This window comes from Pavona decussata, unplaced genomic scaffold (assembly GCF_977016875.1).
Source record: "Pavona decussata unplaced genomic scaffold, jaPavDecu1.1 SCAFFOLD_5, whole genome shotgun sequence".
Lineage (NCBI taxonomy): Eukaryota > Metazoa > Cnidaria > Anthozoa > Scleractinia > Agariciidae > Pavona > Pavona decussata.
The window spans coordinates 51,334-78,470 of NW_028145429.1; the positions used below are offsets into that span (position 1 = coordinate 51,334).

The 27,137-nt window shown below is 38.3% G+C and overlaps 1 protein-coding gene across 4 annotated transcripts; it reads left to right on the forward strand.

The window, feature by feature from the left end:
• The first annotated feature begins 573 nt into the window (after nt 1-573).
• LOC146489570 (putative ATP-dependent RNA helicase DDX46) lies at nt 574-26,329 on the forward strand. 4 transcript variants are annotated; one of them, XR_014863662.1, is made up of 41 exons: nt 574-729; nt 1,829-1,896; nt 2,815-3,258; nt 3,769-3,838; nt 3,981-4,043; nt 4,465-4,514; nt 4,694-4,856; nt 5,639-5,675; nt 6,380-6,429; nt 6,537-6,593; nt 6,965-7,063; nt 7,480-7,527; nt 8,531-8,605; nt 9,116-9,212; nt 10,302-10,422; nt 10,883-10,956; nt 11,091-11,192; nt 11,783-11,904; nt 12,521-12,599; nt 12,851-12,933; nt 14,271-14,384; nt 15,586-15,636; nt 15,840-15,906; nt 16,480-16,575; nt 16,713-16,777; nt 17,423-17,526; nt 17,894-17,956; nt 18,077-18,098; nt 18,992-19,069; nt 19,698-19,740; nt 19,852-19,913; nt 20,051-20,110; nt 20,530-20,629; nt 20,851-20,915; nt 21,462-21,527; nt 21,816-21,989; nt 22,700-22,769; nt 23,855-23,902; nt 24,217-24,290; nt 25,716-26,016; nt 26,052-26,329. XR_014863662.1 is itself a non-coding variant. In XM_085104943.1 (40 exons), exons 2-40 carry the CDS (start codon nt 1,880-1,882, stop codon nt 25,761-25,763), a joined length of 3,321 nt encoding a protein of 1,106 aa, XP_084961069.1. In that variant the 5' UTR covers nt 574-729; nt 1,829-1,879; the 3' UTR covers nt 25,764-26,329. The 4 variants fall into 4 exon arrangements, 3 of the variants coding, with proteins under 3 accessions (XP_084961069.1, XP_084961084.1, XP_084961076.1); XM_085104943.1 differs by having other exon boundaries at nt 25,716-26,329; XM_085104958.1 differs by having other exon boundaries at nt 3,987-4,043; nt 25,716-26,329.
• The last annotated feature ends 808 nt before the right edge of the window (nt 26,330-27,137 follow it).

Genomic DNA, 27,137 nt, shown 5'->3' on the forward strand with positions numbered 1-27,137 from the left:
TTCTGTGTCAACTCAAAATTCATGGGATAGGTAGTGTCTTCTATAATTCCCCTACCCCAGACAGGGTGAGTCCTATTCGAACAAACTCGTTATGACCAGTTCCCTGAAAGACCTGAAAAGGAATTGAATTGTAGGATGGGGAGGGAAGGCTGGGGGTGTTGGATTTTTGGATTTCCACCCTTGAATTTGATCTACTTAGTTTAGTACTTTTTTTTTCTCGTTAAAGGTCCCCTCATCCCTGCATTGTTTTGTCAGTCATCCCTTATACCTTGCGATTTGTGACGTTATTTATCCCTTATCTCTAAATCATGTAGTACATGGTAGTAATTTAATGGAGGTACGAGGGTCTACAAGGGGGGTATTTGTCTCACAAAAAAGGCAGAGCTGTAATCCATAATCCTTGAACACCAAAGCACCCATTTTAGGAGAGCCATCTAGATGGGTTAAAAGTTGAGACAGCAAAACAAAAGAAATCGGTAATATTCCTCTACTGTAGTCAGGTAATTGTGTAAAAGATTTTTTATAAAACTTTCCAATGCGTGGATAAAGGACTGGGACCAGGAATGCCTGATAGGGACTGGGAACAAGTCTGCCTGATTTTGTCGGATTTTCGTTTTCTGCCAAAATCTTCAACTTCTGACGTCTTTGATCGTTTATATTTACATCTTTGAGACAAAATCATGGTTTAAAACTTGCATCCAATACAGCTGGTCACCTTCTTTCACGCAGGTAGGCATGCTTTCATTCACTGTGACTCTTGATACAGTCACTTTTGTTCGTTTATGATTCGATCACCATATTTATGATCAGGAAGCGTGCTTGCATTCAGCATGCAGCTCATACCTTACTGAAAAAGATATAATAAAGTTATAAATTGATGCCCCATTGATTAATATAATTTATGCATTTAACAATGAATGAAGACAATAATTTTTTGGCTAGCTTGGTATGTTGGATTCTATCCAGTCATAGGATCTGCTGCTGTTGGGAGAACTCGATTTTCTTTTTTTGACTATGCGTGACTGTCACTGACTGAAAAAAAAACCTCTGTCAAGGATAAGCTTGTTATCCGCTTGCTGTCCCAGCATACAAGTCTGTCACCTTTCAGTGCACCTTGCTTTATCTTTCACTTGCTTTTAAAAACTTTGAAATTCATTTATCAGTGAAAATACCTTATCTTTAAATGAGGTGCCATGTCAGCGATAAAATTGGAGTCATCCCAGTGTGAAAAATATGAAATAGATAACAAGTACACAATGAAAATTCTTGGAAAAAATTTCCGAGCCCCCAGCAGGAATCGAACCCATGACCTTCCTGAGTTACTAGTCTGCGGGATGCTCTAACCACTGAGCTATGGGCGACTCATATGGTAAGCAGATCACAGGCTTGGGGTATAGGTCTGAGGACTTCACATCTCGCAAGCACACTGGACACTAGTCATATAAGCAACACGCTTAATTACCTGCATCTTGCAAGCACATTAAATAAGTGTTGTGTACACTTAGAGATTTAGCAAACCAGCCAACCACCTAATGCTATGAAAATGAAATAGATAACAAGTGCACAATGAAAATTCTCGGAAAAAATTCCTGAGCCCCCAGCAGGAATCAAACCCATGTCCTTCCAGTTACTAGTCTGGTTATTAAATTGTCGCTCGGGAAAGGAACAACTTTCAAATTTAGTGGGCTGTATGTATTGAAATTCAACCCGCCAAATTGACCAATCACACTACGTGCACTAACTGATAGATATAATAAAGTACTTTATTGTTTCTGGCTCAACTTTGATTCTCAAATAATTAATTCTGAAGTTGTAATTTCTTTTTCAGTAAGTCCTAAATATTGAAGACCATCATTTTGATTGACATTTGTTGCACCAAATGGGAAGAGACAACAAGTAAGTACACTAACATGAGGAAGAGGCTAGATAGTTGTACTGGAGAGCATGAATGAAAGTCTCATTTTGTGCTCTGCCCTTTGTGTATGACTGTGCAAATGGAAAGGGTCCTTTCGAGTCGTGCCAAATTGCAATCTCATTGGTTGATAAAAAAAAAAAATACCTGGTGGCGCAATGATGGCGCAAAAAGACAACAAAGTGGAAATGTAAATTTTGTGCAAATGAATGGTAATTTCCATTACACCAGTTGGTCAACGTAAAAAGTGGAGTTCCTCCAAGGAAAGGTTATCCGTTTGTTCCAGAAGATTTCTATCATTTTGGATTTGTGCATACAATTTACATTTCAACCGGTTAAAATGCTAATGTTGACTGGATGGAAAATGCCTTGGTATTTTCAAGTCCAGCTGCTAATACTGATACGCCTCTGGAAAGTCTTATACACAATAGTTATTTGTAGGTAGTTTGCCCTATACTGCACCTTGTTTGTACCATGAGCCCAGGAAATTTTGTTGAATACATGTAGTTAGGGGGGAATATTATTGAATTTATATCTAGATTATTGTAATCAATTGAAGGGGTGCACGGAATAAGGCCCTAAGTGACTTTTGATGTAAGATCAAATTCTCCTTTTATTTCACAAGCAAAAACAACAAAATTTGGATACTTGTAGTTAGGGGAAATATTATTGAATTTATGTCTAGATTATTGTTATCAATTGAAGGGGTGCACGGAACAAGGTCTTAAGTGACTTTTGATGTAAGCTCAAATTCTCCTTTTATTTCACAAGCAAAAGCAACAAAATTTGGATACATGTAGTTAGGGGGAAATATTATTGAATTTATGTCTAGATTATTGTAATCAGTCAGCGTTTATTTGCCTTTTATCTTAAGAGGAAAAATGTTGTTTATATTTAAACAGACGCAAGAAGAGGTCTCGATCCAGGTCAGGTAGTAGAGACAGGAGTCGGCGATCGCGAAGTAGAGAACGAAATAAGGAGCGCAAGCGATCTAAAAGCAAGAGCCCAGAAAAAGGAAAAGATAAAAGTAACAGGAGACCAAGAGATCGTGAAAGAGATAGAAAACGAAAAAGATCAGAAAGTGCTTCATCACACAGTGCATCATCAAGAAGTCGCAGCCGTAGCCCCAGTTTCAAGAAGAAGGACAAAGAAAGTCAGCGAAAGCGTAAGTCCCGCAGCAGAAGCCACGAGAAAAGAAGAAAAGAGAGACCACGCAGTAAGGAGAGGGAAAGAGATCGAGATAAGGACAGGAAAAGGCGTTCAAGGAGTCGCAACCGATCAAGTTCTTCAGGGTCAAGATCAAGAAGTAGAAGTCCTGATAAAGAGCAAAGGAAGTCTAAAACCAGGTGGGATGCAGTTATTTGCATGCATTGTCATGGGAACAAAGAAAATGGTGTTCAAGGGTTTCTCACTTTGCCGCTACTTAGTATGGCCTTGGGTGCTCAGAAAAATATATCTGTTCTGGTTTTGTGTCAGTTTTGGCTTCAAGTCTTACTGAAAGCCCCCTTGTCTGGTTGGGCAGATAGTTGGTTAATCATCCATTAATCAGTCAATCATTTGGTCTATTAGTGCAGAATAAAATAATTTATGAGGAATTTTTCACAGAAACTGCCTGTAGATACAAAACAAATGACATAAGAAAATTCTTCTTCTTCGTCTTTTTTTTTCTTTTTATCAAAATGACCTTCATCTTAAGCTAAGGCCTTAGAGATGCTGTTGCATCATTAGTTGGCAAGTTTTAGGTCAGGATGTGAAACATACCTGATTACGTCTCTTCTCTTCATCAGCGATGATAACTCATTTCATTATTTTGTTATAAAATCGGGTTAATTTTTTTGTCTGTCTACTTTTATAAGCCGAGACAAGAGAAGAAGAGATGAAGATGAAAGCTCTGATCGAACCAAAGACAACAAGAAATCAAAAGAGGTATAAAATTATAATAAATTATTGCTTTTATTTCTTCCTTCCCGTATGAACTAAATTTCCAATACTATACCGTCCATACTAATTATATAACTAGATCTCGAATACAGTACTTCATCCTTATCAATTTAATAATTTTTTTCAGTCAAAGAATTCAAAGGATGTTGCAAGTTCAAGCGTAGATGAAAAACACGATGAGAATGACAAGGTATTCATATTGTAGATAAATACTGAAACAATAAATATACGTAGTTTAGTAAATTGACTTATTTTTATTGTTAAGATAGACACTGACTTATTGGTCTCATATGCATGCTAAACAGACTGAGGCAAATCAATGAACACATTGCTTTCTACCAGACTGGGATTAGCCTCCAACACAGACGTTCTTTGGCTTGTCCCCACATGGGGAGGACACTGTGACGTGACAAGCCAAAGAATTTCTGAATAGGAGGCTAGACTGGGATCTGCTTGTTGGTTTCACTCCAGTGTCTGATGGTAGCTAAAGGTATTTTAGAGGAGTTGGAAACAGCATAGCCATTTTAGTATCTTAAGCATGTGGATTGAGTTTGTTTATCTTTAGGTGTAGTATTTAACTCAAGACGTAAATTACATTGATTTTGTCTTAGGATGCTGAACAGAGAAGACTAGAAGATGAGATGCAGAAGAGACGGGAAAGGTACAGTGTACATGAAATTAGCAGAGTGTCAAATATAACCAGTTTGACTGTGTGCTCTCTCTTAACCCTTTAACGGCAATGCCCAGAACCTTACACATTTCTTGAAATTCTTGAATTAGAAGCAAAAGCTTTGTAAAAAAATAATCTTTGTTTCAATGTTGATGATTATATTATAACAGGATAGAAGCATGGAGAGCTCAGCGAAAGAAAGAGCAAGAAGACAAACAGCAAAGTGAAGCTGTAAATGAGGAACAACAAAAGAAGAAGAAGGCGTGGAGCCTTGAGGATGATGAGGATGATGATGAGGATGATGATGAAGAAGGCATCAAGGAAGAGACACAGGTCAGTAAAGTGTTCACCATGAATTCCCTTTACTCTTTTTCCTGCTATATACATGTACATGTATTTTACTCATAATCGTGTTCTTGTTAAGAATATCAAAGACCAAAGTACTATACTTCTCAGTGTTTTTAAACTTTTACCTGGGAAATTTGGAAAACCATTCACATTTTGTCAAAAATTATTACTCCTGTAAACCACACACACAAAAAAAAATACCATCTCACTACAAGTTGCTGTTGCATAATGCTCGGCACAGAGCAGCTATAGACTTTGTTTACAAGAAGCTGTCTTGAAGCATATCAGTCAATTTCCATTTACCGTGATGATAGGGCAATACAAATTCCATTTCCTTGGCCACATCTTGAGGAAGCCAGACAATGAGCCGATTAATATGTTTGATGTATTAACCATCTGATATGCATGGGAAAGGAAGGCTGAATGCCCAGAGACCCCATTTATCCACTCCCAAGATGTACAGAGTAGTATAACTTCCATTGGATACTTTTTTTTAGTATGCCTGTGTCATTACTGAATAATACATCATTTTCCTTCCATTGTGCATAAAATTGCCACAAATGGCATTCCAATCCTAGTAGTATGCAGGATGTTTGTCCCATGAACCTAGTTTAATGAATTTAGCTCCCATGAGTCTCCTGTAGCTCAGTAGTAGAGCATTCAAACTAGTAATTGGAAGGTCTTAGGTTTAACTCCTGATAGGAGTACTCAGATTTTTTTTCCGAGTATGCCTTTGTCACTTTCCATTGGATATATTTATTTCACAGGAGGCTGAAGATGAACCGAAGAGTAAAAAAATAAACAGTAAGTAACAAGAATTATCTTTTTTTAGCTTCAATGTTCTAAGGGATTTACGTGTATTAAACTAAACCTAGCATTGCCCAGGCTAAATTCATACTGTATATCATAACAGTATGACAGAACACTTCATTTAGAATTATAATTCTCTGTCATTGTGTTGCAATAAAAATTCAATCAGATGCAAGATGATTTTAACTACCCCTTTTGACTGGTCCAGCACAAATAACATAATGATTATTATTATTGTATGTCATTTAGTTAACTTTAGATCTTAATTAGTTTTTTATTACACAAATTAGGCAATGGTTTTTCTACATCCATATAATAGTCCTAACTCTTCTGTAAATCGCCTCACAGTGACATTGGTGTCCTGGCTAATAAACATTTAATATCATGACGTGTTACTTGCTGCTTTTGGCAGGAAGTCAGTTGCCGAACATTGGGCCAACACCCTGTGGCCTTGGACCTGCACCATCTCTTCTTTTCTTTACTAACTGTCATTAAATGCCTAGCAATTTTCTCATGATTCTGGCAGTCCACATCAAACACACAGGCTGCAAGAGCTCCATATTATAGCACATCCCAAGCAGTTTCAGTTATATATATTATTGCTAGCACAGTCATTTAGCATAACTCCTTCACCCCCACCCCCAGAAAGTGTACATGCACTGTACAGTTACAGTTTAACAAGATGAACTTTGTTGCAGATAAAAAAGCCCAATCAATTGCTACTAATGGTAAAGTAAAGGAGGAACCGGTGAGTGCATAATTTACACTTTTTGTCAGATTCATCATTAATGCACCTGTCTACTAGGTAGAGTGAAGTGTTTCTCAATACTAATTTTATTTTTCTTTCTTCCGCAGGAAGAGGATGATGATGTTGATCCTTTGGATGCCTTCATGGCTGATGTCAGCAAAGAGGTAGCCATACAGTGTAACACAGTTAAATCTTATTATAACAGACACTGGACTTGATCTGGCTCATTATCTGCTGTTTGGTTTATCAACAGAGTTGATAACTAAAGATAAATTGGCCATCATAAAGAGATTCAAGTGCTATTAACATTTCGAGCGTTAGCCCTTTGTCACAGCCCTTAAATTCGCTCTGACAAAGAGCTAAAAGGTTAAAACTAAGGGCTTTAGCATTAAACCACAACTGCCCTTTATACACAAAGTCTTCAAAAGGGAGCCCTTTTTGCAATGAAGGGTTGGTTCATGATATTTAAACTGGAGCACATAAGTCTGAAAACAAGGTCACAGTGACAATTTAAATTGTATCTTTTTATTGGAAGGTTAAGAAAATCAATACCATGGATCAGAAGAAGCTTGGGGTTGGCAAAGCTGGGAAGACAACAGTTATAACTCATGTAGTGACCAAGCCAAAGAAGAGGGTAAGTTTTATTTGTTTACTAGTTTGTATTTTTTTTCTACATGCTGTAGTTGCAAGAGTGATTCTTTTCCCTATTCATTTCATGCATCTAAATGTACCTTGAATAAGTGAGTGATCATTGCAGTTATATACGCAACTTAAGCAGTTGCGAAAAGAAAGCCTGAAAAAAATCAGGCTTGTACCTAATAGAAATGCACAAATGTAATTTTTGCATGACTCGCTGCGTGGAATTGTTCTGACTTTCATTAGTGACTTGTGTTATTGGATGTGTGGCAAGTGCGTTACAAGTTACAGTAATCAAATAGAAGAAAGATCCTTGCAGTTCCTGCCCATTTAAGCAGTTGTGAAAAGAAAGCCTGAAAAAAATTCAGTAAAGTTACGACTAAATCTGGCATTGAAACTTACACATTTTTTCAGGATCCAACTAAAGGTGAATTGATGGAAAATGATCAAGATGCTATGGAGGTCAGTATTATAACCCCTAATAGCAAAGAACAAATTCTCCTATCTTGTCCCCATACTTTTCTTTTAAATGCTGTTCAGATAGATCAGAGCTAAATTCCATGAGTTAAAACATCACTGAGGAACAAGGCACATTACAAATTTTCTATTAAATAGGCAACAGGGCAGACTGACTTGTAATCTACCAAATATAAAACCACTTTGTTGTTGTCAGTGGTGCTGTTTCATATTTGGAAAAAAACTTGCTGCAGCATTCACCGATGAAGAAGTCATATTGCTGTGACTTGGAACTGAACAGAGAATTTGGAATTTTGCTTATCTATATTTTTGAAACTATGATTTTTTTTTTGATTTTTTGATTTTTTTTTTTTTATTATAATTACTAGTTATAATCAAAGATTAGGGAGTACATTGATGCCAGGTTCTCTCTCCTTTGCCAAGTTGGTGACGATGTCATCTGCCCTGCAAAATCTGTGGGGGATACCAGATACGCGTCCCAAGATCCATTCATTCAATCAATGTTGTCCCATACAATCTCGACTACAATCTGTATTAGGAGTGCATTCTTTCTACGTCAAATGCACTTACATGTATTAACTTTATTGACAAAAATCTACAAATATGACACACACCAATTATGAAGAAGGGAAAAAAACCTTAAAAAACCAGGAAAAAAAAAACAGCTACAAAGACTAACAATACATTAAGAAAGACTAACAAAAACTAAGCAAAGGCTACCGGTGAGCAAAAAAAAAAGACACTACCAGTATCTATATCTATATAGGTCGCACAGTGCAAATTTTATTAATAAAGGAGACGTCTTGTAAGAGAAGAGGAGTGTATCCATGGAATAAAAAGAAGTACATTCCTTTAGAGTAATGCTTTGAACAACTTCCATTTTTTCTGGTTATAAAAAGTTCCAGTTTAAAAGAAGCCTTCAAAACAATGACTTGCTTTTGAATTAAAGATGTTTTAAGTAACTTCTAGTTTTTTGTTTCAATCATAGTATTCCTCTGAGGAAGAGGTAGAAGAAGAGACCATAGAATCAACTTATGCAAACTTTAAAACCAAGAAGAAGAAGGTACAGTGTTGGAGATTTAATGTACAGTTTCATCTTACAATATTTTAGTTATTATTAAGTGCCTCCTAATTCACAGGTATTTTTGCACAGTTTGTGACTGTGCAGGAAAAGCATAGCCTTGCATGGACTATTGGAGCATCGGGGTTAAACATGCATTTTTCAAAGATGATTACGCAAAAGTAATTCTAAAAAGCTTTCAAATATATAGCAAGGTATTGCATTTGTTTTCCGATTTCAAGCTTAGTTATCTCTTAAAAATGTGTGGTTACCCATAATTTTCATTTTGGATTCCAATAGCCCTTGCTAGGATCTGCTTTTCCCAAGTAGTTATAACCTGTGCAAAAATACCTTTGTATAAGTGGGCCATCTGTAGTTATATTGCATAGATATCATTTGTGTATTACATTACAGTAGCAACAGGAGGCACCATCCTTAAGATCATGAAAATGATTATAAAGTCCTTGCTTATATCCATTGGGTGATTAATTGATTGCTTGATTGTTGTGTCAGGATCTCCAAGCTGTTGACCATGACAAAGTATATTACTCGACCTTTAGAAAGGACTTTTATGTTGAAGTCCCAGAACTTGCAAAAATGACTCCAGAAGGTATGTTCTCTTGATTATTTTATTATTCTCAAACTCATTAATAATTCATCAAGAGAAAACAAAGAAAGTCACTACTGTGATCGTGGTTTGGATATATGTTCCTAATTACCATAAAATTTTGCCAACTCTAGCCTTGAATTTACTCCAAGAATTATTGATCATATTTTGAGAGCCATATCAAACACTCAAAAGTGTGTTTCATCAGATATCCAAACACCTCGAAGTCATTTTAAAAAACTTGGCTGTGCCTCGATTTTTTTCAACCTACTTCTCAGTGTTTGGATATCTGATGAAACACACCTTCTCTTGTGTGATATATTACTTCTAAAATGCTTGTTATCTGTAGTGTATCATCTATCAGCATAAATAATAATAATAATAATAATAATAATAATGATGATGATGATGATGATGATGATAATAATAATAATAATAATAATAATCTTTTATTAGGAAGCTTCCATCATGGAACGTGGTTTTCAGAAAGGTCCCATAAAGATTAAATATACAAAAGGTTAAAAAATACAATATATAAGACACAATTACAAACTGATAAAAACAGCAATTCAAACTAGAAGCTGAAATTACAAAGATATTATTGATGGGGTTAACAACTTTAAATTGATAAAAAAATGATCAAAGCAAAGAAGCTAAAACTACAAAAATTCTTACAGATATGGTTAATTAAAAAATCTGGCAAACACGTTTCGCTTAAAAGTAGCAATATTCGGTGCATTTCTGATCTCTCTCTCTAATTTATTCCAGTCTTTTAGAGAGTGATGGCAAACTCTCTGCTTTCCCCAATTTCTGGTAGCACGGGGTAGTCAGAGCATGTCTTTGTTCCTTGTATTAATATACTAGAGTTCTGTCACAGATGCTACTATATGATTGATTATGATTATATGATATCACTATGGTGAAAAATTAATTAAAAAGTATTGATACTAAAACAATTAGATTATCTGTGATCAATTTCTATGCATATCAAATGATTTGTGTGATAGAAGTCTTGAGCCCCATAATCTAAGATGGTTAATTTAATAGCTTAGGGTTGACCATTCTTCAACGACTGTGTCTCTTTATGAACAGAGGTTGATGAGTACAGAGCTAAGCTTGAGAACATTCGAGTGCGTGGCAAAGACTGTCCAAAACCTGTCAAGACTTGGGCCCAAACAGGAGTCAGCTTAAAGCTTCTTGATGTTCTCAAAAAGTAACTGATTTAATTTTACTCTTGTCATTTGATCTGCTATCTAGCACAAAGGCAAGTTATTTCCCCAAAATGTTTTAGTCATGACAGTTAACTCCAAAAATGCTTATCACCACACTGATGGATAAATGAATTACCACAGGATTATTTCTGCAACTTTTAAAAAAAGAGCTCTTTCTGCATCTCCATTGTTACTTACTCCCATTTTTCACTGGGCCTTTCATTTATTATCAGTAAAAAAATGTCTGAATACTTGAAAAATTACCACAGTCAATGGAATAAGGACCTCAGTGTTATTCTAAGAGTTTTGTATTACTGAAGGAATTCACAGCTTTGAAAGCTTTTTTAACGGCTCTTCTATTTTCCTTGTATGCGCCATTTGGGAGAATTTGCACAAAATACATAACATCATTAAATTTTCTTTTGTGATCAATACCCTGAATGCTTGGTTTTGTGTTTAAAGGAATAATTATGAGAAGCCGACACCGATTCAAGCTCAGGCCATACCGACTATCATGAGTGGCCGGGACATGATAGGTGAGAATTAGATAGGTGGGGTAGGTGGGAACAAAGCTTTAATCTTACAGATTGTTTGTATTTTGACTTTCCTTTGTAGATTTGAATGTGGCCCAAATTATTTTAATATGTGTGTATTAATTTTCTTTGCCAAGGTATTGCCAAGACAGGTAGTGGAAAGACATTGGCATTTCTTCTCCCAATGTATCGTCATGTATTAGATCAGCCAGAGCTTGAAAGAGAGGATGGACCAATAGGTGAATAATAATTTTTAATTGTACCTTGGAGATTGTTTTTCCTTCCACCCTGAGTCAAGCTTTTTTTTTCTTTAATTTCACAAATGTTGTGATTTTGATATAGTCTTTGTTTGTGTGAGATAATTAAATGTTACAAGTACACAAGCTGTGTAAAAAAAGGTTAACACAAGGTCAGAAGTTGTGAATATGTAATACAAAAAGGATCCGTGTACTTTTTTGAGACTTGAGGCAGCTGTTATTTTTTCTGACATTAGAAACAGACCCAGCCAACATTTGATTAAATATTTGATGAATTCATCTGGTTTATTGCCTGCCTTTCCCTTGTCACAGACAGTTCCATCTTCAGAAACAAGCTCATTTAAGCTTATTTCAAGCTAAAGTGCAACCATCAGTTTGCAGAGGCCAACCCCACAAGAAAATTAGCCAATAATTAGCCACTAAAGAAAGTCATCCATCTTTGCTGTCTTTTAGACCTTTTCACACCCCAAGTAGCCAGCTTGCTTCAGAGCACTTTAAACCTCCCACCAGTGTGGCCCAGGTTCTATTACTGCTGTTTGTGTTGTCAATATTTTTTGCCTTAAAACTTACAGGTGTTATAATGACTCCAACCAGAGAACTTGCTCTTCAAATTTTCCGTGAGTGTAAGAAGTTCTGTAAGCCTCTTAATCTGCGAGTCGTCTGTGTTTATGGTGGCACAGGCATCAGTGAGCAGGTGAGTTGTAAGCCTCCATAGTGACCATTATCTAATTTCTCGTTACAATAACACTCACTGATCGAACATACCAGGCAGGAGAATGTAGGAAATGGTCATCAAAGATAACATGTCTTGATGTTTAAACAAATTCTCTCAACAAGTACTACAAGAAATATATCAAGAACAGTGGGGAGAATTTGCATTTTAATATTTGGCTTAAAGGGTCAAACCCTAGCTGTAACTGCTCTGTAAGATGTACTTGTTCATGGCTGCCAGAGGCATCTTTCTCAAGCTATCATCATAGGGAAAATCACTTGATTTCTAAACATTTACTGTTTCGATTTGTAGCTTATACAATTGTAAGAACCACAAATACCTCTTAAGGCTGGTCAGGACTATTGTCACTTAATGTTCATTGTTTTCATAACCCAAGGGTGTGTTTCACCCCAGCAAGTAGAGAGTGACCGTTACCCAACTTTACTGTTGTAATCCATTATGAGAGTAACAGAAAAGATGTGAAAAATGCTTTGTAACTTGGGTTGGCTTAACTTCATATGTTGCTATAGATCTTGTACCTGCTATCTTGGTTTAATTTGCCTCTCTATTAGTGATCATCTAATAATCGCCCCTTTAGATTGCAGAGCTGAAGCGTGGAGCAGAAATTATTGTTTGTACTCCTGGCAGAATGATAGACATGCTGACTGCCAATAATGGTGAGATGTACGCATACATTGTTCAGAAATTTTTATGGCAGTCGTGAATAGGAGGTTTTAAATAAGGAGGAAGTCATTGAAAACTTCCGTGGTAGTTTATATAAGGTTTGAAATAATTTTGTGTAGCATAAGAGAGGTGAGGATGAAATCTTTTCCATTCCAAGCCAGATTGCAGGTCATCAGTTCCTGTGGCATAAAACAGCATATATTTTGTCAGTAACTCAGATAATTTTTGTTTCAAATGTTTGCAGGCCGGGTGACAAATTGCCGTCGCTGTACGTATTTAGTCCTGGATGAGGCAGACAGGATGTTTGACATGGGATTTGAACCTCAAGTAAGTTGAACTCTTACATGATTATTTGGTAGTTTCATTAGGAGAACACATTCTTGTATACCCTCAGTTTCAGCACTAGCTGTAGCCTATATTTTCTTTTCTAACTCAAACACTTCAGGGCCCAGTTGTTCAAAGACCGGTTAAACTAATCCCGGAACTTGATGCGAGTTTAATTAATGGTTAATAAAGATTCTCCCAAAAGATTTTTGTCCGTCAGTTTTGTCTTAGACTTTTCTTAACCTTAAGTTTGAAATTAGCCTTTTAAACCATTTTAAACGGACGAGATGAAAACCTCGACTAACTTTTAATACTGGATTAGCGTTAATCAGCTTTCGAATAACCGGGCCCAGAGTAATAATATATTTCTACAATATCCTGCTTGTTTGGTTTTAGATTTATGACAACACCTCTTTCTTAACACTTAACATTGAAGCCTGGGTAAAATTTTCTTTGGAAGGATAACTTTATCAACACTTGTGTTAGTGATTTTCCAGATGAACAACCTTCCTGTGAGAATTGAAAACCAGAAATTGAGAATATGTAATCACTAGATGCAATTAGCATCTGCTGGATCCCAAGTAGCCCCAGTGACATCTGCATAAATTAGGAACCTGTTTTTTGCATCTGGGCAGTTTTGTGTTTTTCTGCTTTGTAAGAATAGCAAGTTATTTCCATTGGCCTTGAGGTCAGGGTAGTTTGTGCAAGCTGTTGTGTATGAAGAATGGTTTGTGGTAAGTGGATAAAATTTGTAATCAAGATCAAATAAAGTTCCAGGCTGCCATCATTTGCACATCACTCATCTCCAGTCTTGTTACATTGTTTGTCCGGGTCATGCAGAAACCTCGCAAGACTGGACAAATTTTTATTGACGTTGCCTAGTGCATCATGCCCTGAAATGAACGTGTCTCTTTCGCAACGGTTTTGTTGCAGTGAGCATTGCACATTTCTTTTAGTACAGTTGAGTTCTTCTCCTTAGAACAGCTGCGGAAATTAAAAAAGGTTGTACAACAAGTTCATTTCATGACATGTTACACTGAGCAATTTTTCATGCAACTTGGTTTGCAAGACATTGGTTGCAAGAAAAATTACCTTGTGTAACATAGGCTTGGCTGTCTTGTGAAATCCTCTAGAATGTACAGTTAGTTACTCCAGTTTACAAAAAAAAAATTTCACTGGACGTGCTCCTGAGACGGTTAGTCCCAAAAATTCGCCAACGCCATAAGACAGGGTTGTGAACAATTTTTCAGAGCCACCGTAGATGCTTTTTAGTTCGATCTTTTTCATAGAAGAGCTTTCACATATCATCAATACTCTGATCCTTATCTTGTTTGTGTTAGGTAATGAGAATTATAGACTGCATCAGACCTGACAAGCAGACTGTCATGTTCTCAGCCACATTCCCACGTCAGATGGAAGCGTTGGCAAGAAAAATCCTAATTAAACCAGTTGAGGTATGTAACATCTGGGCTAGATTTCCGCCGCCCCTCGGGTCCGGCTTATTTCCCGAACAGCGGCTGGTAATCGAGTGTTCGTAACAACACGTATTTCCAGAATCAGTTATCCTTTATTTATACAAAGCAAAAAATTATTCTCTTGGTGTCGTGTATAGTTAACACTAAAATTACGTGGAAGCACAAGTTACTATAAAAACTTTTAAAATTATGTAGATACTTAAGGTGCAATCTAGTACATACATGTGACTATTATAATTTCATCTGTGCTATTCGGTCGGACTTTCAGGAACTGGGCGTGTGTATGTGGGTATGAACACGTTTACCAGGCTTGGGTTCACAGCAGTATTTAGACTGCAAAACAGTCGTATTTTTTCCGTTGGTCTGTCGGAAATGCAGCGTAAAATTGCGCCAACCGGAAATAAAAGCTGTAGGAAACATTTGTGTTTATCTCGAAATTTTGCGCGGTGACCTGTCTTGATTTTTTGGCATGCATGCAACATTTAGTATGCCACTTCAAATAGAAACTTTTGGAAAAAAGTTATCCAGTAGAATTTTCTGTAGGTGAAAAAACTGGTTTTTTCGTGACATGACACAAGACCTACTAGATAACGTTTTGTCATATTACCAAAGGAGTTAAAGAATTCAGGGTGCTTTCCAGAAAAGTAATAAAAACTGTAGGTCACCGACTTAGTTTTTGAGATAGCCTGCGAGCAAGCTCTCGGGGAAGAGGAGGGGCGGGGAGGGGAGAAGGAGCTTGCTCGCAGGCTATTTTTGAGATAATTTGCAAAAACGGAAATTTAGAGCTCCTTTATGTAGAGCTGACCTGTTTTCATGGTATCCTGTATGACGTTATAACTAACCTTAAAGTATTGCCAACAACCGAGTTGCAAAGATGTATATAGTTTGTCCTCGCGATCGGATTCACTTTTTTGTAATCTTTCATCATTTTACCAACACTACAACAACGAAAAACCCTTACGAGCCTCCTTAAGAGAAAAAAAAAACTCGACTGTTTTGTAGTCTAACCAGCACCTCCTGTTTCAGTTGGGCGTTGAAAGCACACGTTCATGTTTTATTATATTTGTATTGTGAATAACAGCTTGAGACATTGAATTTAACAAGTATGGTGATTGTTGCGGGTAACTTTAATGAATTGTGAACATGTACTTTTTTTAATTTTTATCGTACTTTCGTCTAGATACAAGTTGGTGGTCGGAGTATTGTCTGTTCAGATGTACAACAAAATCTGGTAGGTTTCTAATCTTGCTGTTGTTGTCATCGTATTAATTATACAGGAACTGGTTAAAAGTGTTGTTTTTTTTACTGCTATAAGGCTCTAAAATCTGTTCTCGAACTGATGCCAAGTCTGAAAGGAAATATTACGATTGGGAGGCTAAAATAATTTAAATGTTCCGTATTTTACTGAAACCGAGGTTTGTTTTACTTCACCAGGTTGTAATTGAGGAGGATGACAAGTTTTTGAAACTGCTTGAGTTGCTTGGTAATTACCAGGAGCAAGGTAAACTTTACACTAGAACAGTTTTCTGTCTGTACTTTGGTTGTTTAGCCTATATAACGATAGCGTCCCACAAGTTCGTTTTTAGGGGACCCCTCCCTACAAGCTGGGGAGGGGGTAATATGATTCCCCTAAGAGCGACCTCGTGAGAAGATAATACAATGATTTACAGCAGTGAAAAGACAAACCCTGCGAGCAGAATTGTCTTCGATCCTCCTTCTAAAATCCTCCTGATAATTTAATGAAGATCGAAGGGAACTCTGGGACAGGGTATAGTTGATGTAACTCGTTTTACTTTAGTTTTCCCATTTTTTCTCCTTTGAGGGGTGGGGGTTCGCTCAAGAAAGATTGAATTCGGGGAGTGGGGCTAAAGATTAACATCCATTCTTCTGTAAAACTTTAACGATCCCTAATTTATAATCGATTTTGGCTTTGCATCTGATTTTTGTACTCTGTTAAACCGATCACTTTTCTTCCTGAGAAACTGTCCGAAAAAGCAGTAAATATTGTTTAAGTTGACATTTTAGCGCTTGCCTCAGGTTTATCCCTTCACCCAGTTGTCCTTCGTCTTGACAGGTAGCGTCTTGGTGTTTGTGGAAAAGCAAGAAAAAGCTGACATGTTGTTTAAAGATCTGCTTCGGAGGTCCTACCCGTGTCTGTCTCTGCATGGAGGTACAATTCAAATTTATTTTGAGAGAGTTGTTGTATGTGCATGCGATGCTAAGGAGAGTGACCAGTCAGATTTGGTTCTTGTGTTGTAATTTGTCGTCTATGGGGTTGATTCTGTAATCAGTTTATTGTGTTTCCAGGTATGGACCAGTTTGATCGTGATAGCACTATAGCTGACTTCAAGAATGGCGTCACTAACCTAATGGTAAGAACATGAGGACAAGTTCACTTTCACAATAACTTGTCTAAATTCCGGTGCGCTAATTGGCTCGTAGCTATTGTTTATAAGAGTTTATATAATAAGCTGAATTCTACACGCATTTTGATTGGTTCTCACTATGATCTATTGGAGGACATACGCATAGATGACGTCACCATTAACAACTTTTGCTTCTTTATTGTATAAAACAAATAGATTCCATGTTGCCGTGCGTCTGTTCAGTAATAAATCACAGAAGACGTCAAAATGTGGTAAGAACATCAGTGACACACTCGACTGCGCCTCGTGTGCCACTTTTTTGTTCTTACCACATTTTGACGTCATCTGTGATCTATTACTGAACAGACCCACGGCAACATGGCGTCGATTTGTTAAAATTAACAAGAACAGTTATTGGTGGAATTTTTAATATTTGTTTACTCGTAGTGCGTGATTTGTTCGTTCGTGCGTTCGTTTTTGAGGGTTCGTAAATTATTCCAAGCGTTTGTTGTTAAAAATCTTTTCAAGACCGCAAGTACATTCTCTACCGCTCCCTCGTGTATGGAACCAAAAAGACGTTAACAAGAGGATTAATATTTCTATGTTTGGGCTTAGATGGTTTTTAATGGTGAGTGCTTCATGTTTGTTTAGATTGCCACGTCTGTTGCTGCAAGAGGTTTGGATGTGAAACAGTTGATTCTTGTGGTAAATTATGACTGTCCAAACCACTACGAAGACTATGTACACAGATGCGGGTGAGTCCAAGGAATACCAAAGAAAAATAGATTTCTTAATTCCAATTTCCAGTTACTTGAAAACAGAATGAACAGAATGACAATTGCAGAACTGAATAAAAACCCTTGTTTGTTTACGAATGTTTGGTTTTATAAGGTCATTTGGCCACTGTCAAGAAATTCGAATGCCGACGTTTCGAACATTAACCGTTCGTCAGAGCGGATGGCGAAGGAATTCGCTCTGATGAAGGCCTAACGCTCGACACATCAGCACTCAAGAATCTTTATACAGTGGACAAATTACCTTATAAAACGGAACATTTGTTTCCGCTCCCCACCGACGCAGCACCACAGTTTCTTTAAAAACTAAACTGTTTGCTTTTTCTAGGCGTACTGGCCGAGCAGGGAGGAAAGGAACTGCATTTACGTTTATTACGTCTGAGCAGGGAAGGTGAGCCGGTTACCATAGATACCTTTTATTCTCAGTGGTTTGATTTTGTGTTTTTTGTTTTTGTTTTTATTTTCCTTCTTGTGAAGCAATGTCTGACTATCTTGTTTATTCCCATGTTAGGCATGCGGGTGATATCATTAAGGTAGGAATGACACAAATAGCTGGTAAAATCTCTTTAACGTCGTCTATGTAGTTTAAAAATTCGTTGTAACAACCATGTTGTATTTACAGCGACCATAAACGGAAAGGCGGAGCCAAATTCTTTACTTAAGATCAAAAAGTTGTTTGACGTCTATGGAAGATTTCTGCAAACATTAAGCTGATGTAAAGAAAGAGAAAACTTTGTGCAAAATTGACTTCCCGATGTTCATTTAACGTAAAATACATGCCTATCTTCCCCTAATTCTTGGGCGTACAACACTTACGGCGGGTACCTGATATGTGGTAATTATTATGTCCCCGACTTTTATTTGACAAGTACTTACCACACTTACATTTATACCGCTGACCTTAGCGTAGGACAAATATTTTTTATTTATTACTTTTGTGTTTCTTTTTTAAACCATTGTTTATTTGCACGAATAAACAACTAAATAATGTATGCTCGTGGTTTGTAATTAGCTAAGAACAAATTGGAGAAATAACACAGATAGGACATGATATATGGCTAAGTGGTATGTGACCAGTTAGCGTGACCAAGCGTGACACTGAACTGCCATGTAACAATTCCAGCGTGTAATCAAACAAGGAAACTAAAATCCGGGATATTCAGATTACAAGCCATTCTTTGGCCATTCTGTAACTGTTCTCCTTCTTCTTCTTCTTCTTCTTAGCTCCTAGCGTAGGATAAGTCTGAAACTAAAGCCCTCCGTCTATTTCTGTTCTGTGCCGTCTTCTTTGCAGCCTTCCAACACCCCCCCCCCCCCCCACCCAGCGTGTAGCTCCTGACAAACGGGAACGCCCTATATGTTTGGATTGGCTGTCCCCTCCGCAATTGTTAGTATTTATGTTTTTCCTCTGGTGTAAATTCTGCAGGCGTTAGAATCTTCCGCGGCTGAGGTTCCAGATGAACTACGCAAGTTATGGCAGGATTATACAGAGGAAAGAAAAGCGGTAAGGTGACTAGCTCAGTAGACTGAAAGTCAAGTTTACCTGCAAACCGTCATGATTTACATCCACGGAAATCATTTCTCATATGTTTCATGTGTCTACCATATGTCCATCAGTATTTTAAGCACGGTACGGTGCCAACTTGAACTTTTGCCACTGCGCATTCGTTCTGCGCATTAAGAAAGGTGCCTACTGATTCAAAACTGTTTTTGCGCGGTTTATGACTATGTAGGAAAAGAAGATCTTAGCGAGAGCTATTGATGATCCAAAATGAAAATTGGGGGGTAAGCACGCATTTTTCAGAGATAATTAAGCTTCAATTTAGAAACCAACGCCATACATGGTTATGTATGTAAACGCTTTTTAGAAATATTGTGGCTGAATTATCTCTGGAAAATGCGTGGCTTCCCCCAATATTTTTTACCATTTCAATGGCCTTTGCTGAGACCTGCTTTCCCGCAAAGTCGTAAGGCACCGTCCTTCATTCTTACCACTTCAAGCCTAATATTTATTATGCAGGGGTTTTCGGCTCTTTGATTAGAAAGCTCTTATTAATAGCCATTTTTCAACCATCTTTGAGAAACCATCAACAGTGTGGTATAATGTAACATTTATGTTCATTTTCTTTCAGGAAGGAAAGAACGTTGTTAAGAACAGTGGTTTCACGGGGAAAGGTTTGTGTTTTTTAGCATACGCACGAAACTTGTTAATTTTGTTACGAGGTGGTGAAACAGATTGCCTTTCTCTCTTTGACTGTTTTCTTCGCGTGAATAATTTTTCCGTAGGATTTAAATTTAATGACGAAGAGGCGGCAAAAGTAAACGAGGCGAAAAAGATCCAAAAGTGGGTGAGTACACTATAGGCTCTGTTTCTTGCCAGCAATGGTTTTTGTTGTTGTTTTCTCCTCGTACATTTGAAGGTGGCGGTCTTGATATAAGATGTATTTGCGGTTGAAATTTTCTCATTTTTGTCGTCCGTTCCCAGGCCCTCGGTCTTCAAGACTCGGACGATGAAGCCGAAGCCGAAGAAAAAGCTGTTGAAGAGGTGAGCAATTAATTTATTTACAGAAGCCTTCTTTATTTGCATGCTAGCCACAGGGATCGCTGGTATCACAGCTAACCAATAGGGGAAAAAAGAAAGCACGGGAACACATGGAGTGTCGCCATGGAAATATGTAGCTTGTGCCAACAGCGCGGGAAACACGTCACTGGCTCTTAGCGCGCAGGTCACGGGGAGAGATCAGTGTTGAGTTTGCCCTTCATTGTATGACATAAGACACTAAAAACATTTTGTTTTGTTGGTTTAAAGTACCACAGTGTGGTACATTTTGGAACCCAAAACCGAGTCCAACGAACGCGATAATGAATAGCAAAATTTGTCCGTTAACTGAAAACTGCTCTAGCTTGTCGTTGTTTTGTTTGTTTGTTTGTTTGTTTGTTTATGTGTTTATTTTTTCTCGTCAGATTGACAAGCAGCTGGATGCCGTGTTCAGTAAAGGCAAACCTCACATAAAGAAAGCAGCGCCTGTTGTAAGCGGCGAACAAATTAAGGGCGAGCAACAAGGTAAGCAATATTTTATCAAATCGGTATTAAACGTTTTTCAAATGTTAGTCAACTGTTAGTAACCAATACTGTGTAATTGGTATCCTTATACATGCACTGAACAGAGTGGGTGCTGGTACTGTCGTTGTTGTTTAGTTGTATTTTTTATTTAACTGACATGCAGCATCTACACCACATGAATTGCCAGTATTCAAGGTAAATGTGATTGTTTCTCTTTTCAGCCAAACTCAACTTGGCCACAAGTATCGCGGCTAAAATCAATCAAAAAATAATTGCTGGGACAAATGTGAGTATTATTCTTATATTCAGTGAATAATTGTAAAAGAGAACTTTTCTCTGCGTTCAGTTTTTGTGAATGACTCTTGAGTTTTTCTGAGAGGTTAAGTAGTAAGGCAGAGCGTTTCAAAGCATTGCTAGTTGGATCATTTTTGTGGTCGGGACCCGACTCACTGGGCAGTGGCAATTTTTTTAAACAGTGGCAGATAGCTCCAAGATCCGATATAACGTCAACTGTCTAAGCTGAAACGTAAAGAGTGCTGCTTTGAATCCCTTTTACTTACGTAGAACGTTACATCTCGGTACAATTGTCGGCCGCAAAACAACATGAAATCACCAAATTATCTGAGAACAGGAATTAGGAGGGTGAATAAGTTTTGGGGTCGGCAGTTCTTACACGGACAGACAAATAACTTGTCTTCTGCGTTTTCTCCGTTGTCGCTAAACATGCCTTTTGGTAACTAAATTAATACACCGACCTTCTCAACAAAAATCTGAACGCTTTTAATTTAGACAGATGAAAGAGTGACTGTATGTGGTTTGTTTTTTGTTACAGAATATGGACCCAACTCAGCAAGCAGCAAGTCAGATCATCAAAGGAGGGACAGTCACGGCTCTTACTGTAAGTATACTATAAAATGGATAAACTATCCAGAGTGAAGGTGAATGAGCCCTTGTACGCCTTCGGAACATCTGCTAAATGGGCAACACGAGATATGTTTTGTTCTCTTATGGCCGCCGTTTTCTGTGGCCAGATACTCGACGTACGGTTCATCGGTTACAATTACCCAGAAAGTTTCGGTTTGTGACCAAACGGTAAGCGCTCTTGGGTAGGCCGTGCCCGGGATCTGCAGAAGGTGACACCTATCGGTACTCACGATTTTCATGTCTGTCCCTCGCTTTTTGATAGGGCCTGGGTCTAGCCAAACAGCTAGCTGAAAAGATTCATGGGAAGATTGGCTATGAGGCTCCAGTTGAGGAAACGAAACAGGAAGAAAAACAAACAGAGAACGAACAGCGATATGAGGATGAAGTGGAAATTAACGATTTCCCGCAGACTGCACGCTGGAAGGTCACTTCAAAGGTAAGTGGGAACTTTCACAGCGGTCAAGCGACTGAGCATGCGCGTGACTAAACAACTTCCTGTGACTTCCTGTCACTTCCTGTCAGTTTTGAGGCGCTGCAAAGCGAACACTGCATCGACGATTTATGAATCAATCATTCTTGAGAATTTATACGTTATTTTTTGTTGCGCCCTTTTATCGCCGTCATAGAAATAAAATAATTACAATGAAAAACGCAAAACAAACCGGCTTACAACAGAAGCACAGAGACCATTTATCAGCAATCGATGTTTCGAGACTAATTTTCGGCCCTTCCCCCCAAAATGACGGAGCGAGAAAGTTAGAGCCAACCAAAAAGAAAGTTTCCAACAGATACTAGACATTTAAAGCTTCGCTTTTCGGCAATGGCCTTATTTTCAGTTTGGGCTTTATCTTTGTAATGATTTATTTAGTTGTAGCTGATGAATTGTCCGTGATTAAATAAAGATTAAATAAAATAAATAAATAAATAAATAAATATAAATATATAAATAAATAAATAAAGTAAACCGAAAACTAATTTAAATTTGGGCTTCGCCCTCAAAACTATCACGCAATCGAGATCTCAAGTTGTAATCTAATTAATATATAGACTGAGATCGACAATTGAGCCAATCAATCTTGGCTTGCTTGTGGTGTGCAAAGTTGTGCTTCGTTAGTATACTCGATGTTTGTGGAAATCTCTTAACAGGAAACAATAATGAACATCACAGAAGTGTCTGAAGCCGCCATTACTGTCCGTGGAACCTTCTTTCCTCCAGGTAAAATTACACAATAAATATCGTATATCCAAGAATTCAGTAAGTAGCTGTCCTTCGATTAGGCGACCGATTAGGCTCGATTACCAGCCGCTGTTCAGGGAATGAGCCCGCGCTTACCCCGGAGGAGAAAAACCAGACCCGAGGGAGCGGTGGAAATCAAGCCTATCCCTCCATTACCCCCACCTCTCGCTGGTAAGGGAACTTTTTAATTACCCCGAAAACGTTCCTGGAGGAACCACTTGTCATGTATAATCGCCCTCTTTGAATGAAAACTAATATCACCCAGGTATTATTCACATGCGGAATCCATTTTAATTTATTTTTCCTGAAAAGCTGAACCTAAAAATAACATGCGAACATAGTTCTTTTCATCCGTCTGAATTTTTGGATCAACGGCATTCCATTCAAGAAATGAGAAATTGACTGAACGAGTAGTGAAAACAAGTGAGAGGAATCAAAGGTGATGCTTGAATGCTCTCCCAGCTTCCTTGGTGATATTTGCACTGGCCGGTACTTTTGGCTTAGTATTAGGGAACTTAAGCAACGACGATTGCGACAGCAACGTGAACGCCACAAAACAAAAGGTTTAATGAGAAAAACAATCGCTCTGCACGTGCATTTTTAATTCTGGTACATTTCTTTGCCGTCCTGCGCAAAAACAACAACGCGAAATGACCAAATTCAAGGTTATGTGGAGAACGTGAGCACAAAACCAATTTTTTTTATTTTTTCTCTAATCTGAATGCCGTTTCTACCAATTTAGTTCCTGGATTGTTCGGTCACTTTGTACAATTTTAACAAGTTGGAATAATCGCGAAGTAGTTGAAGTTGTGTGGAGTTATATTTTCAAGTAACGTTTTCGTTGGCGTTGCCGTCGTCGTTGCTTAAATTATCCAAGATTGAAGTATGCATGGTTATAATAACATCTCACGTGTATCAAAAAAAAAAAAAACATCTGATGTGGCCGATAATAAGGGAAGCACTCAGTTCTGTTGTATACAATTGTTGGTCATTCCAGTCTTATTTTAGTCCATGAGCCTCTTACGTAAAATCCAGGAAAAATTATGGTTCTTTTATTTTCGTAGGCAAAGAACCCAAGGAAGGCGAGCGGAAAATCTATCTATATATCGAAGGTAAACCGATTACGTTTTATTAAATCGACAGTGCGAGACGGTGACATGCAAGGTGTACAGGTATAGCCTGTTCTCCAGGCTCTCATGATTTTATCCTTTCTCCGGCCCTACTATTTGCGGAGAGCCTGGAACAGACTAGGTAACTATTGTACTCATGCGTCGTTCGTGTGATATCCTTTTGAAGCTCTCTTCTCCCTCGTTGGTTTGATTAACCATGTGTAACAATGTTTCTTCTGAAGAATAAAAGAGGAAGGCTTTGTAACTGTAGTCCAGATCTCACCTCATGTTTTATTTTCTTTCAATTGTGTTACCAGGTCCCTCTGAACGTTCGATCCATCTTGCTAAAGTGGAGGTGAAGCGGGTTGTCAAGGAAGAGATGATAAGACTGGTAAGCCACCCCCCATCCCCCTCTCTCCTTTACTTTAACATTCGTGAAACTTGAAGTCTATCGCAAGCATCAAACTGTCCTGAATGTGGTAACTCTAGTTACTCTCAACCTTAGTAAGCCAGGGCCCAGTTGTTCAAAGCCCGATTAAACTAATCCTGGGTTAACGTGAACTTTGATTCAAGTATATTTACTAATCCGTAAGGATTCGTCCAAAAGATTTTTGTCCTTCAGTTTTGCCATAGACGTTTCTTTACCATTAGATTAAAATGAGCCTTTAAAATAATGTTTAATGAGCGAGATGAAAACCTCGGTTAACTTTTAATCGTGGATTAGCGTTAATCGACTTTCGAACAACCCGGCCCAGGACGCGCGCCTGAGTTCAATCTCAATATCTCAATTCGTCAGAAGATCTGTTGCCTCCACAATATTTAATTTTCATGTATTATGCCTTCCTTATTATTTTCCAATTTTATTGTGTTTAAAAGCAGGTTGCGCTAAATGACCTAAATAGACCCTTATCACTCGGCGGCCATGTTGAGTCTCGGGGGAATAAAAAGCGGCAAGCCTCGGCCAGACGCGAATTCAATCATGCGAGGCTTACCGCGCAAAAACAAAGCTTTTTATTCCCCCAAGTGATAAGGGTCTCTCCTTTGTTCTCTCTTTCGCGTCATCCTGGACCTCTTGGGGCCAAGTATCCCGTGTTTAGGTGTCGTTTCACGAAAAGTTTTCAAGTTTTCGCCAGCTACCTTTGCAAACAAAACAACCAAACCATCAAAGCAAAACTTGGCAAGACAAAATGTTTTTCTTCATCTACGGTTAATAAATCAGTTTTAGCAGTTTGCTGCCCTACACGCCCCTTGGCGTAATGGGCATCATGAGTGAGTGAATGAGTGAGTGAGTGAGTGAGTGAGTGGGTTTAGCAGTTTCCAACTGTGACAGCACGGGCAAATTGCTGTTTCTTGTGCGAGCTTTTCCTGGTTATTAGGAGGTAGGATTTTTTCAAAAACACGGTTTCGCCTTTGTGAGCGAAGGCCTCATTGATTCATTACTGTTTCCAAACCGTGAATAGTGATTGATTGTAGCTGGAAATTTGTCCTCGAATACAGGCCTTGGCCCCGGGAGGCCAGAATACCCGGGGGAGGACGGGGGAGGGATGTTGAAGTTTCGAATTAATTGGCGCATATCGACTTTAAGGGTGATTAACGCAATATTGTTGTCTTAAAAGTTGTTATGGTGTAACAGCGCGGACAACTTTTAACGAAGCAATGGTGTTGCGCCAACTCGTTGCAAGTTTTTGACCTGTCTTCAAAATCACGCAACGCGTTTCTTGTCCGCGCGCTATGTTGCGTTAAATCGTTGGTAAAAAAAATCAAGTTGTTTCGTGTATTAAACATCACCTTAATGATCTTTAATCTTTCTCGTCAGGGTTCCTTCCGTGGTCCGCAGACAAGTGGCAGATACAAAGTGCTTTGATATTATTGTGCTGCTGTCCATTCCTGTAAGAGGCCTTGCATGAATCGTGTCTCCTGGAGTGGACGAGAATAAAACACGCGTGCGTACAAGCAGGAAAATATATTTGCCTTCAGTTTTTATCGACCAAGCGCGTGGATTTCGCGTCTCGCACTCGATCTTCATGGAAAGAGAGGGCACTGCTCGTTAGATGTGGATTTGAAAAAAAAAAAGAAAGACTTTTAACCTATAAATAACTCTCGCTCGCGTATGGACTGTTCTTTCAAGTTAAAATCGTTTTCTTTTCTCAAGAGAAAGTCAGTTTAAAAACCAACAATTTAATTCCTTGTTACTCTCGCTTGCAATATCGTTAATATATCACTATGAGCTTGGAATCATTACCCGAAACTAGAACACGTGATTGGACTTCTCGGCGTCCTTTGTATGCTCCTCCCCAGACTCACTCACCATGGATTCGCACTAGGCATGTTGGGAAGATTTAGGTTTGTACCACTTTTTCGTAATCTCATGTGCTCTGGGTCAATTATTCGTTTCTTGTGAAATATATCAATAAATTATTTTATAAACGAGTTGTTTTTGCCTTTTACTAAAGTGCGTTGCATTTGTATCCTTTCAATCTGAAAACAGCTGATGAAATACGATCAGTCTGTTTGATAACGTCAGCTTGTCGCCGTGGTCAGGCCAGGTGTTTGCGTGATAAATCCCCTTCCCCCCCCCTCCCCCCCTCCACAAAAAAAAAAATAATAATAATAATACATAATAATTGTCTGTATCACGGTTGTCTGCATTACGGGCGCATTGTCTGTAGCTAAGGTGACCACATGTGATATAAGATGATATTTATATATTGTTTGACGTTTATTCTGTGCAAATTAGCCAGGTTCGACTGTATTCCTTACTGATGACAGAGCACTTCACAGCTCTTGCTGGTCATTGGGTTTGCGACTGGTTAGATGGCTGCACCAAAGGAATACCTCCTCTGTCAACTAACAGCCAACAGATTACAAAACAGTCTTCAATTTTGTGTTTCGAAGTAGCAAAGATGTATTGGGGCAAAAGTTCTCGAAGCGATTGTGAACTGATTTGTTGTTGTTGGTGTTGTTCTCGAAAGCTCGCACGTGGGGTCAAGACCTCACGCGCAAACTCCTCGTGATTATCACCGTTTGCGGCTCCCTGTGAGCAGTTTCATGATTCTTTCAACTTTCAGAACGAAGGAAATAAGACTTCTGGTAGATTATACATGCTTCCTTGGCCCCACGAGGGAGGTCATTCATTCGCTTACTCAACGCAACCGATATATTGCAGCTAGGTACGGGGTATAATTAGTCCAGTCTGAGCTCGAGACTTTTTTTGTTACCAAAACGATCATTTGGATGC

Bases quoted from the DNA above. Each gene is read 5' to 3' on its own strand.
- LOC146489570 (XM_085104943.1), top strand. The intron at 3,839-3,980 runs GTATAAAATTAT...AATTTTTTTCAG, and splicing joins ACAACAAGAAATCAAAAGAG to TCAAAGAATTCAAAGGATGT. The intron at 19,914-20,050 runs GTGAGTACACTA...GTCCGTTCCCAG, and splicing joins CGAAAAAGATCCAAAAGTGG to GCCCTCGGTCTTCAAGACTC.